The 13,390-nt window shown below is 39.6% G+C and overlaps 1 protein-coding gene across 3 annotated transcripts in view; it reads right to left on the bottom strand.

Annotated features, from left to right (window-relative positions):
- Window positions 1–1,690: 1,690 nt before the first annotated feature.
- Window positions 1,691–13,390, bottom strand: part of FRMD3 (FERM domain containing 3) — a 293,937-nt gene continuing 282,237 nt past the window's right edge. For 2 of the 3 annotated variants that reach the window (XM_077905588.1, XM_077905604.1), the window contains one exon: window positions 3,468–7,256. In XM_077905588.1, coding sequence (XP_077761714.1) covers window positions 6,661–7,256 — 596 coding nt within the window. In that variant the 3' untranslated portion in view covers window positions 3,468–6,660. Of the gene's footprint in view, window positions 1,921–3,467; window positions 7,257–13,390 lie in introns of those variants that run through there. The other variant, XM_077905595.1, reaches the window with a different exon arrangement.

The following is a 13,390-nucleotide window of genomic DNA, read 5'->3' as shown; positions in this document are numbered from 1 at the left end:
AGTGATATAGATCACTTCCTATCCAAATTCCATTGGCCAAAACTCAGGAATACAGCATACCCAAGTACACAAGGGCTGAGAAATGTAGTCTAATTCCATGCACAAGATGAAGAGGAAACTGTTTTGGTGTTCAGCTGCCAGTCTCTGCCACAAGAAATTTATAAAATGGGAGATTTGTAGTAAAATGTGTATAATGTGTCCCCAGGCCTCCTAAGATAGGCCTGTCCTTGGGAACATCTGGTGTGTTGAGGCAGACTGCCTTGAAAGGCAGCTTTCCAGCCATGATTCCTTGTGCTTGATAATGTTTGGTTCATATTACAACTTATGTTCTGGGAAAAGCACACATGGAGCATTGAGCATCAAACAAGTGTCAAGCTGGCTGACATTTCTCAGTATAAATGATTGAGTTGGCTTGTGTGTACCTGGTGTGAATGGTTATTCACAATTAAACTGATCATCAGTGTTCTGTACAGATCAGAAATGTCAAAATCAGGGCTATGGAAGTAAAAGGAGCATTGAGATCATTCTAACCTTCTACCTGCCTCACATTAAGCAAGAAATTTAATGTTATAAATGGTGAGTAATTTGAGTGTGTAACATTAAAGATTCAGTGCCAGAGGCTCATTTAAAATGATCTGTGTAATTTGTAGTCTTAGACCAAACCACATGATATGACTATTTTTGGTAAATTTCAAGCAGTATTTTGTGGCAAGGATGAGAATATGAGTAACAGGCAATAATCCTTCTCTAACTTTGTCAAGAGCTTTATTTTAGAGAAAGAACCTGGAGCAGTTTTTGAAAGAGGGCACCTAGCTATTGAGCAAAAAAGCCTTACAGGTAGAGTATCTGGAGCCATCCTAGTTAATACCTGATGTTGTGACATAATCACTAAAAATACCCCCTTTCACTCTCCAAAGAGTTCTGGAAAATAAATTACATAGGAACCCTAAGACCAGGGAGCAGTATGTTTATGTGGCCACCACTGTTCAAGGTCTGGTTTGCAACTTTGCAGAACCAGCAGTTCAGGATTGTTGGGACACTTGGGCTGATCCAGGATGGGAGGCAGTTGATTCTCACCAAGTAAATTATAGGAGATTGATGCTGAAACCAGAATGCTGAATTTTTAAATTATGAAAACTGTCAAGCAGAGTGAAAATTCACACAGGTTTGTTAGTACGTTCTCTCCCCTGAGAGGCTTGAAGGCTAGTCTCAGAAAGCCAATTTTCGTAATCCTTATTCTTGTGGATGAGGAGTTTCAAAGTGACCAGGGTTAGCTGGAAGAGCTGCTGTAATTCATAAGACATGTTTCAATACTTAGTACTCACCTAAAGTATATCCTTTGTCTTTGTAGGAGTTTTCCTTTACAACCAGAAAAGTGGCCTTGGTTCTCTTTCCAAGGAGATATGTGGGGTAAGCATCAGCTCTAGATTAACAGGGATGTGGGGTTCCAACCAACCCTCTTTTCCTTTACTAATATTGACTCTCAAGTTCCCTCAGCCACTTGCAAGGCCAGTCAGGTCTGGTGGCAGACAACCCCTGGTACCTGAAGTTCAGCCAGAGCAGACTTCTCGTTTCTTTCCTTGCTGGCAACATTGGAGGTTGCAGAGACCCTAAATATTCTTGAGTGTCCTTAGTGCAAATCTTGTCCCCACCCAACACCCTGGTTCCCAGTAGACAATAGACACAAGGGTCAGGAGAGGAGTAAAATCAGTTTTATTAATTGATTAGACAACACAGCTGGAATCTGAGACCCAAGTGAGGCTTCTTTCGTCCTCTTGGAAGTGATGACCGCTGAGCCCACTGGGCAGTGCTCGCCAAACTTACCCACCCCATCACAGACCGAGGCTGGAATGTGGAGAGCCGAGTCCTGGCTGGGCCCACCACGGGCAGGTCCTGCTGGGTCTGTTTACTGCATGTAGACTGGAAGCCCAAAAGCAGGTCCGAGAGAGAGAGAGAGAGAGAGAAAGAGAGAGAGAGAGAGAGAGAGAAGAAGCAGGAGGACAAGTAAGCAGGGACTTTTAGTACATTATCTCCACCCAGTAGAGAAAGATGGCCCAAAGAGGCTCACATTCATCAACCACAACCATCCCCAGAGATGGAAGCTTCTCCCCAGTACTTTCCTTCCAGGCTGGAGTGTGGTTAGATCTTTTCCCTGTTTGGCTAAGCAAAGAATGGAGGAATAAGGAAAACGGTTTCTCCTAAGAGGTGAGGTTGGGTCAAGAGCCTGGACTGCTCAAGGAATAAGTAGCCGAGGGTCACTTTGTATGAACCTTCCAGTCTGCAGACACTAAGCCAAACAAAGGTGCTGGCTACAGCCACTGGAGCTGGGACTGTAGGTCCCTAAGTCACCTCATACCTGAAGAATAGCCACACAATTCTTTTTCTTGCCTGTACTCTATAACCTGGGCCTCTGATGACTGCTGTAAGAACCTGACAGATCTTCCCTAGCCACTCCCTACCCCCCAGGTGGGCGAAATGGATGAAGATGATCAAAAGGTTCAAACTTCCAGATAGAAGTTCTGTCTGGAGATGTAATATACAACATGGGGACTCTGGCTAACAATACTGTATTGTATTGAAAGTTGCTAAGAGATCTGCTCACAGATGAAAGTTCTCATCACAAAAAAAAATTTGTAATTCTGTGAGGTGTTGGAGGTTGACCAAGCTTCTTGGGCAATCATCTCACAACATATACATATATCAAATCATTATATTGTATACCTAAAACTCCTAGAATTTTGTATATCAATTATCTCCGTAAAACCAAGATTGACAGGACTTAAGGGGCCACCACAGCTGAGGTAAATTTGGCTTGACATTATGGTGTTCCTATTGTATAGAGAGCCCCTTCTGCTTCATTCACAGTAACACCTTCTGATCTAGCGGTCAGGCATGGAGTTGTTAGCTTTGTGTTAAACAAAAGCAGTGGGCCTTCTAGGCCATGCTGTATGGAGGGGAAGACCAGAATAGAAGAGTAAGGTTCTTCCAGGGTCCATGAACAGATTCAAGTTTCATAGCAAGTGTTGGAGAGTTGAGTCTGACGTAGTTCTCTCTGGCATAGGAAAGCACCCTTTTCTGTCAGAACTGAGGACCTACTAATTTTTATCAGTCTGAAATCCTTCCTCCTATGTGCAATGAAGAACACCTCTCTGTTTTTCCATGCTTTGCTATTTCTCTAGTTAGCTATAGTTTAGTTAATGAAATTAAGATATCTTTTATGTTTGGGTCCATTTTCAGTACACTCAATATTCCTGGTTTTAGCCTGAGTGATTTCTTTTCTTTTCTTTTCTTTTTTTTTTTTTTTTTTTTTTAGCCTGAGTGATTTCTGCAAAGGACTAATCCCATCAATTACCTGTGATTTTTTTTTTTTTTCAGACTATCACCATTCAAGGGTGACCTACCTTTCTGTAGTTTCAACAGGCTATTAATGCAACTTTACTTTGAATAAAACTAAATGATTGCAGAAACATTTTTCCCCAGAGTATTTTTATTAGGGATTCCTGCCACCATATTAACATATAAAACAATCTGGATGTTGACATAGAAATGCAGATTTCACTATACAAAGATAAGGCTCCAATCACAGGTAACATGGCCCCCGTATCTCTAGTATTTCAATGAAATCAACTTTTGAATTCTTCCCAGAGTTGTCTTTATAAGTATTAGACAAACCACAAAATATATTCCAAATACATAACATTTTACAGTATGCTCCAAGCACAGACAGAAATACACGATACTTTACCTACATTTTTTTCATGATCCAACTTGCATTAGCACTAAAGACAAGATTGTGTGTGTATATGTATGTGCCATATATGTGTGTATATAAAACCACAAATGTACACACAGTTTTCATGGAAAATTGAAACCTTTGAGACTGTGGGTTTTATCCCATGGTATCTGAGAGGGAAAAGGATAACAACATGTCACAAACTCCTCAATTGGGGAAAAATAAATACAACTATGTATGAGGGGCATATCAGTTGTGTGTATACAAATACACACATATATACAGATTCATATATAAACACATCTATACCAATAATATGGAATATACATATACTCACACACTTGCTTTGAATTCTGTATCTCTCACTATATTATATATTCTCCATCTTTGGAAGCACTTTTCTCCTCATTAGATTCAGGCAGCTGGTGACTGTCTCTTAACAAAACTGAAGTGGATATTTCTAAAATGCTGATTCTATTCTGACAAATGGCATTTCAGGATCCCAGTTTTACATTTAGTAGCTATTGCTTAAATTCAGCAAGCCCTATTCTGTTAACTCCTTTGCTTAAAAACATTTCTATTGATGTCTTTGCCCAAAAGAGATGTTACCTGGAAATGTTAAAATATGTTGATTACTCCCTAACATAAATCTGCATGGTTGGATTATGTGTGGTATTTATCCTGTCAGTATTTTTCAGTGTTGTATGATGGGCAATATATTACTTCCATAATTAAAAAAAATATTTAATGTTACTTTTAAAGGGCAAGGACTAGGCTTGTTATGGTTAGAACTTCAAAGGAAATGATAGGAAGCATGATTACAAGGGGGACTAATTTTGTGCAGACTACACTGGGGTAGCCTTTTGTCAGAAAGTATGACTTGGAAATCATTAACAAAGAGGTAAAAAAAAAAAAAAAACAACCTTCAATGTCAATGCTGGCCATTTGAAAACTTCCAAAATAAACCATAGAAAATATATTCTATGTTGGTATCAAATTTCAGGTACTAAATATTCTTCAATAAAAAGCAAAATAAGTTATGAAAGCACAAGAGAGAACACCCTACAAACTTAATAGCAAATGTATATTATAGTTTGCTCAACTGAATTCTTTGAAAGCTAACTCTTAAAACTTATTTTAAAACAGATGTCTAAAAAAAAAATAAATAAAAAATAAAACAGATGTCTAATAGAGCACTCAGAGCTCCATAAATGAGTAGGACAGGCATGGCCAATTTAGAAAGGATGCTAATAATAGAGCTGGAGCATCTATTACAGCTAAGGAGAGACTAAAGGTGCCCAATTTCTTTGTAAATGAAGGTAATGGAATATTCTCAGTCCATGGAGAAATCCCAGTGCACTATCCTAAGCTCCATACTCTTTTCTTTCTTAATTATACCACAGTATCGGTAAGTACTCTGCATGGGGAGGCATCAATCATTTATTGTGGATTTTATGGTATGAAGGAAGGTTCTAGAACATTTGTCCCCTCTGCTATCTGGTTAGGGAGTCATTTTACTGTTTAATCCAACCTGAAATGCTAGATCATCTAATGAGTCTCTTCTACTCTCTTAATGGGAGCCCCAATCAGGAATGAGTTAAGATCTTTAAAAATCTGAGAAAGAAAAAGAGTATAAGGGCCACCACAAAGGAAAATCATCAGCATTTATCAAAAAGCCAAATTCCATTCTTTTCATATCCTCTCTGTCTCTCTCATTCTCTCTCACACAACTTTCTTTTGAAATTTCTCCCACCGAATCCAATGAATGGCATGAGGGACCCAAAAAATTATGCCTTAAAGTTTCTCCACTTTTATTTAGATCCATTTACACATATTCGTGTCAACTCAGACAGCAAGTGCACATTCTTTACATCATCCAATACCATGCATCTCCACCACTTTCATAAAAGATGGTTTGTCTGCCACCCCTAGCCTCACCAGAACTCCTGTTTTGCTACTTGCCCAGTTCCCATCTGCTTCCACTCTTGGGTTAATGTACGATAATATGCAATTAACTAGCATACCTTTTAACCTTTTTCCTTTAAAGTTTCACTTTCTTTTAAAAACATTCTGTTTCCCCAACCAAAATATATGAACATAATGCAAATGAAAGTAGTAAGTCATCTTGTCCAAATACTCTGAAAAAATGGACCATCCTGTGTCCGCTTGAGTATTGTTTCTACATCCTCCAGTTCCATCATCCATTTCAAGAGCTTACTTACTACAGTGTCTTTCTACCTATTTTCTATCTTATATGCAGGTAACAACAAATTATGCAATTGGTTCAGCCAAAAATATTTTAAAAAACAAACCAGTGCCAAAACATTAAAAAAAATTCCTGACATACCCTTTGTGCATTAATCTTACAATCTGTACACTTAAATAACTCCAGGAGGCTTCTTTTTTTTGCTAAAAATTTACCAAAATATTTTGAACACATAAAAATATTTTTAAAAAAACAGAAAACAAAAGCCCAGCATAAATTTAGTTGTATAGGCATCGGTTAGAGGACATTGTTTTCACTAAGGATTATATTCAAAAACTCTCTTGGGTTTTTACTAAAATTCTGATTCTGAACCTTATAATGGTGCTATTAAAAAAGGGGAAATCTAATTCAGCTCAATGTATTATGTATTATGATAAAGAGTATGTCTGTAGTATAATAAAAAATAAATACATTTTTGGTTATTGAAAGGCCATCTTCCTGACCTGTAACTAAAATAACTATTTGACGTGAACTTATTTAACTGTAGTGAATTATGGAAAGCTAACTTAAAATTTTCAATAATCAGTTATAAGTAAGGAACACCTGTTCATGGCCCTGTGACCATTCAGAACTAGGCATTTGCTGAAAAAAAAAAAAACTAAAACAACAAAAACAAATCACTAGTATTGAATATAGCCCTTAGTCATATGAGTCACGACCTTTATGAGCAACCCAGCATGTAGAGGATGAGGTTTACTTTGCCAGCCACCCACTCCTTTAGAGGGCAGTAGTATTCATAGTGAAACTGCTCAAACTCTGGCGTCTGGCGGATTTCACATAAGAAGGAAAGATCAATACCTGACTCCAAAAGGAGGAGGAGCAGGGGGAATACAAAGAACAGCAGCCCCAGGCCCACCACAAGGAGCCTGGAAAAACTCTTGACCAGTGGGTTCACCCGAATATGGCCGCTCAGAATGTCATAGCTCCACGACAAAGCTTGGTGAGCCTCTTTCAGCTCTTCTTCTTCGGCCATCAAAAAGGCATTTTCATCTGCTTCCAGTTCCTCAAATGAATCTGTGTCTTCTCTTTCCAACTCCAGCCTGGATGGACAGTCAAAGAGCATGTCAATCTCATCATCATCAACAGGGGTGGGGAGCAGGCTGGCGCTTGGGTTGTACGCCAGTTCAGAGATAGTCAGGGGCTCTTCTTTTATTTTATCTTCCTCTTCACTTGGGGGGCTTTCATACTCCCGGGCTTCCTTCACTGGTGAGCTAGAGATCAGAGGGGCAGAAATGTCTTCTTTGGGTAATGGAACACCTGTAAAGAGACATTTTTTCCCCTTAATTTTAGGTTTCAGGTTGTTTTTTTTTTATTCCCACAAAGATCTATAGATGGACACTAACAAAACAAAACCCCCCCAAAAAAATGGAATTCAAGGAATCCATGAAATTATTCTATGGAATCCTAACTTTTAACAGTCATTTTAATAAAAGACCCTAACGTCAATATGCTAAACCTAAAATAAGCAACACACCTCAAATGGTTGACAATATTTACAATATTTATGTGTACAATCATGGTCTGCAAACCTCCAACTTTGGTCATGTCTGCAATAATAAGATGACAGTAAACCACTATTCTAATTCTGAGTGAACACTTACTGTATTACTTCATTGGATGACAAGTTACAGAATCTACTATCCAGTGATAGTCTACTTTTATGTATTCCAGTCTTCATTCTAGGCACAAGCTAGTTTTCTAGTTTTATATAACTGCAATCATGTATGCATAAACTTGTATCTTGCTCCCTCCATTTAATGTTTTAACTTAGACATTCTCTATTTGAAATGAACTCCAATAGCATTATTTATAACAGTTGCCAAGTTCTCTAATACAATAAATTAATTGCCTACTGGCAAAGATTTAGATTGCTTTGTATTTGTAAAAAAAAGGTGGGGGGGGGAGATGTTAGGAGACATCTTTACGTATAAAAGCTTTTTTACCCTCTCATTTGAGTTCATTTGCCACAATTATCTAAAAGGAAAATTGCTTGGTCAAAGAGTATGCAAGTTATTTCTTAAAGTTTATCAGAGGAGAAGTGTTTCTCAACTCTTCGTGTTAACAGATGGAAAATGAAGTTGCGTAAAGCCAGCTTTCCTCATTTTGAGTCTTGGGTTCTTAGTGGGAAATGAAGGTCTGGCTTTATTAAAGCCATGTTCCTCAGGGTGGATCTACAAGGCAATAAAGTGGTAGTGAGGTGCATTAGTCACTATAAACCAGCTTTTAATTAATACATTTCAGGATTTCTAAGATGTGTGAGAAGTGATATCACCAAGATGCCGACATTGGTCATACCTGACTTAGTTGTTTGCTTCCCCTCATAAGAAACAGCTATTTCTGGACAAGACACCAATGAGAGAATCCTAGAACATGAGAGTGAGGCTGAAGCAGCCCACTGCACCACAGAGAACAGACCGACCACACTAGAAGGGTGGAGGAATGGCTACATGCAGACCATATTGCCCCTTCCCTGGCCAGTGCAGCACCATGCTGGGAAGTCTCCCCCGAGCTGATACACACTCCAGAAAAGAGAGACCAGAGGTGATATCCAGGATTGTGGGTTGCTTCAAGGGAGCTGGTTTTGCCCCGTGGGGATCATAGGGGGCTCTGTGGGGCTCAAAAACTGGGAATCTGTGACAGAAGAGCAGAGGAGGACTTCCCACAAGCAGCACTTGGATCTTGGGAGAGCTAGTGCGTACCTGCAGCGCCTAAGTAGTAATCCCAACCAGTGGCTCTGTTCATTTGCAGAACCAAGTCAGGGATACACTCTGGGAATGCTGCAGGGTTCAGGTCTGCTTGATTTGGGTTCTCAGATGAGTTTTATCATCCCTGGAGCCTGGTCTGACCCTTCTTCCCTGGTCAGAAAAATAGAGTCATAGCCTCACACTCTGTAGAACCTGGCTCCTGGCCCCTCTCAACCAGAAAGCCTGATGGGAAAATTTAAAAGTTGCCTGAAGGGGGCCCTCCCAGGCAAAAGAGTTGAGTCACAGCTAGCAGCTATGGAATTTTCCCCAGAAAACTGTTTCCCCAGAATGTGATAGGAAGGGCTGGTGAGAACACCTGAAAGCTACATTAGACCACCTGGGCAACACTCAGCCTGAGGGATAAGTGGGCAGAGCTGACTGAGCAAAGTAAGGGTCCTCAGAGCAAAGTAAGGGTCCTGTTTGGCCAGAAAATCTGTGGCATGAGTCCACTGGAGTAAGAACAACCAAGAGCCTTATTGGTCTCTGAGCTGCTTCTCCTGCGGGGAGAACTAAGTCAGAGTGCTTCTCATTGCTGAATAGGCTTCAGTCCCCCCCGACCAAGGAACCTCATGAGAACACATCAGAAACTGCTTAGCCCTTCCAACAGCCCTGCTCACAGTGGCACTTTGCAGAGCAAAACTGGTAGCCTCACCTGCCCAGCGTATCCTTGCTTGATTCAGGTCCCCAGACAACAAAGAACACAAGGGTCCTAAGTCCTGTCCTGCTGCCCTGGCAGGACAGGGAAACTGATCCATAATCCCGCTTTAACTGCTGAGCATAGCACCCAGGCCTCACCATCTAGTAAGACTACCCAGAGAATCTAGACAACTGTGATGCCCACCTTACAGCCTCATTTGGGCAAGTACCAAGCCAGCAGTCCCATCCAGCTATTCTCAGTGGCATACCCACCCACCCATGACCTCAGAGCTTATATACGTGCCATGCCCCAAAATAGCCCCTAATAGCAGGCCCACCTGCCCAATGATGTTACCAGTAGCCAGATCCAGAAACCCAAACCAAGCTGTTGAAGAACCCTCTCTGCCAAAATGAACCTGCAAAATCTGGGAGAGGAGATCACTTACAATTTGCAGATAACAAAGTATCTCACTGGTGATCAATAATCACAACAAGTCAGGTAAATATGACCTGTCCAACAGAAACTAATTAAGGCATTAATAACTAACCCTAAAGAGAGAGAGAGATCTGTGAACTGTTGAAAAATTAAAAATAATCCTTCTAAAGAAGTTTGGTGAATTACAGGAACACATAGGTGATGAAACAAAATTAGGAAAATGCAAAACTGAACAAAATGAATGCAACCAAGAAATAGAAACCATCAAAAAAAATTCTAGAGCTGAAAAATACAATAACTGAACTGAAGAATTCAATAGAGTGCTTCCACCACACATTCGACTAAGCAGAAGAAAAAAATCAGCAACCTGGATGATTGGACATTTCAAATTATCCAGGCAGAGAAACAAAATGAAAAAATGAAAAAAAAAAAGGGGGGGAGGTTAGCTTACAGAACTTATGAGACACAATGAAAAGAAACAATATTGGCATTATGGAAATTCAAGAAGGAAAGGTGGGGGAAGGATAGAAGGTATATTTAAAGCAACAATGGCTGGGCTTCTGGTCTGAGCAATATAGGGAGCCCCTGAACTCACTTCCTCCATATACACACCAAATCTATAGCTAGTAACAGAGCAGTTCCTCCTGAAGAACTGAGGTCTGAACGAACAGCTTCTGTACATGAAAGAACACAGAGAACAGCAAGAGAGGTGGAAACATTGTAATGAAGGAAATCCCTTCCCCCTGATACTGCAAACTGCACAGGGGAGGAACAGTACTACTAAGGGACTGTGAGCATACTCATTGCTCTGGAGCACAGAAAACAAGCTACGATTAAAAGACCAATTAGAATAAGCCCTAGAACTCTGCCAGATGGCAAGAGAACTGCTGAAACTCTTGGGTCAGAGGGACTGGCAAGTGCCATGGTTTACATTCGCCCTCCACCTTGATAGCACAGATGGGAGCAGGGTCTGGACAGAATAGCCAGCCTGCCACCCTAGCAAGCTCTGAGCACCCAGCCCCTACTCATCCTGGATGCCCTGGGACACACAGAGAGAGCTATGGTTTAAAAGAGCAGCAAGGATATAAAGGATCCAGCCCTAGAATTCTGCCAAATGTCAGGAGAGCTGCTGGAACTGTCTCTAGGCCAAAGGGGCTGGTGACCACTATAGTTTACGGTCTCCCTCTGTCTTGATAGCATGGACAGGAGCGGGAGCTGAGAGCCCTAGTTTACTGCCTCAGTGAGGTCTCAGGATGCTAGCCTACACCACCCCCAACTGTCCAAAGTGGCCCTGGCACAGCACACTCTGAGACTTGCCTGATCGATGCTCACTATACCTCCAGCTGTCTCACCAAGGTATCACAGGAGCAAAGCAACCTGGAACCCTTCAGGCCCATACTACTTCAGCTCCAGATGACTTGTGAGGGCATCTTGACTAACACCTGCTTTGGGTCCAGCCACTCCACTCAGGGAACTCCCTGTACAAAGCATCCTGAGAAAACCCTGCTAGTACCTGCCTCAGTTTCAGCCACCCACCAGGGTGCCCCCTGTGTGAGCACCTCAGGATCCACTGGCTTGTACCCACTTTAGCTTCAGCTGTTCTGCCAAGGTGCCCTCAGCAGAGAGAGCTCTGGAACCCCAGCCTACACCAGCCACAGAGTGAGCCAGCCAAAGCAACCAGGAACACACAGTTTACACAGGGGATGATCAGATATAAGACCATTCCTTTGTGTTTGGAAGGAGCAATTGTTCCATCTAATTCACAGAGACAAACACAGAAAGTCAAAATAAGGAGGCTTATTTTGAATTTCATTTAAATGAAACTTATTCATTTAAATGAATTTAAATTTATTCATTTAAATGAAATTTAAAAAGTAAGAGAACTATGAAAGAAAACAATCTTCTAACCAAAAACAAAAATTCAGTAAAGGGAGTAGAATGAACACTTATTAAGCTTAAAAAAATGTTAAAAGACAGAAATAAAATCAATTATATCTTCAAAGTTAAGGGAACTCACAAAATAAAAGGATGTAAAATATGACAACATATACGTAAAAAAGTGGAGGAGGTAGTAAAAATGAAGTTCTTTTAGGCTATGTTCAAACTTAATATTGGTTGCTATACATGATATATTATATATGAGCCTAATGGTAACCACAAATTAAAAATCTGGTATAGATACACAAAAAATAAAAAGAAAGGTATCGAAACCATAAAACTAAAGAATGTCATCAATTACAAGGGGAGAGAACAAGAGAAAAAAGGGAGAACTACAAAACAACCAGAAAGCAATTAATAAAATGTCAGTAAGTATATACTATCAGTAATTATTTTAAATGTAAATGGTCAAAATGCTCCAGTCAAAAGACATCAGGTGGTAGGATGAATAATGAAAACAACAAAAACCCAACCCATTTATATGCTGCCTACAAGAGACTCACTTTAGACCTAAAGATACATAACAGACAAAGTGAAAGGATGGAAAAAAATAATATGCAAATGGAAGTTAAATAGAAGGTGAGAGTAGCAATACTTAGACCAGAGATGTTAAAACAAAGACTGTAATGAGACAAAAAAGGGCATTACAAACGATAAAGGGATCCACAAGAGGATATAACAACTGTAAATATACATGCAACCAATGTTGGAACACCTAATATACAAAGCAAAGATGAACAGACACAAAGGGAGAAACTGACAATAATAAAACAGTAGTACAGAACTTTGACACCGCATTTCCATCAATGGATAGATAATCCAGGCGGACTATCAATAAGGAAACTATGTCTTTGAACAACACATAAGTCCATCTGGTCTAAACAGATATATACAGAACAGAATGTACAATTCTTTAGAGTACACATAGAACATTACATGAAATAGATCACATGTTAAGCCACCAAGCAAGCCTCAATAAATTTAAGAAGGCTGAAATCATCTTGTATCTTTTCTAACTACAGAGGTATGAAACTAAAAATCACAAGAAAAAAAGCTGGTGGAAAAAAAATAAAAACATGGAGGCTGATCAACATGCTCCTAAACCAATGGGTCAATGAAGAAATAAGAGGAAATTTAAAAATACATCAAGACAAATTAAAATGAGAACACAAAGTTTCAAAATCTTTGGGACACAGGAAAAGCAGTTGTAAGAGGGAAAGTTCTAGCAATACAGGCCTATCTTAAATAACAAGAAAAATCTCAATCTAACCTCATATCTAAAGGAACTAGGAAAAGTACAAATGCCAAAGTTAGTTGAATTAATTAAATAATAAAGGTAAGAGCACAAATAAGTGAAAGAGAGACAAAATGACAAAAAAACAGAAAAAAATCAATGAAACCAAGAGCTGGTTCTTCAAAAAGATAAACAAAATTGATAAACCTTTAGACTTATTTAAAAAAAGAGGAACCAAATAAAATTCAGAAATGAAAGATGATAAGTAACAACTAACACCACAGAAATACAAAGGATTCGAGACAATCACAAAAATTATATGCCCACAAATTAGACAATATAGGAGGAATGGATAATTTCTTAGAAACCTACAATCTTCGAAATATGAATTAGAAAGAAATAG

Source organism: Canis aureus, chromosome 1, assembly GCF_053574225.1.
Source record: "Canis aureus isolate CA01 chromosome 1, VMU_Caureus_v.1.0, whole genome shotgun sequence".
Classification (NCBI taxonomy): Eukaryota; Metazoa; Chordata; class Mammalia; order Carnivora; family Canidae; genus Canis; species Canis aureus.
Note: the sequence above shows the minus strand (reverse complement) of the source record. Positions and strands in the feature narration are given on the sequence as shown.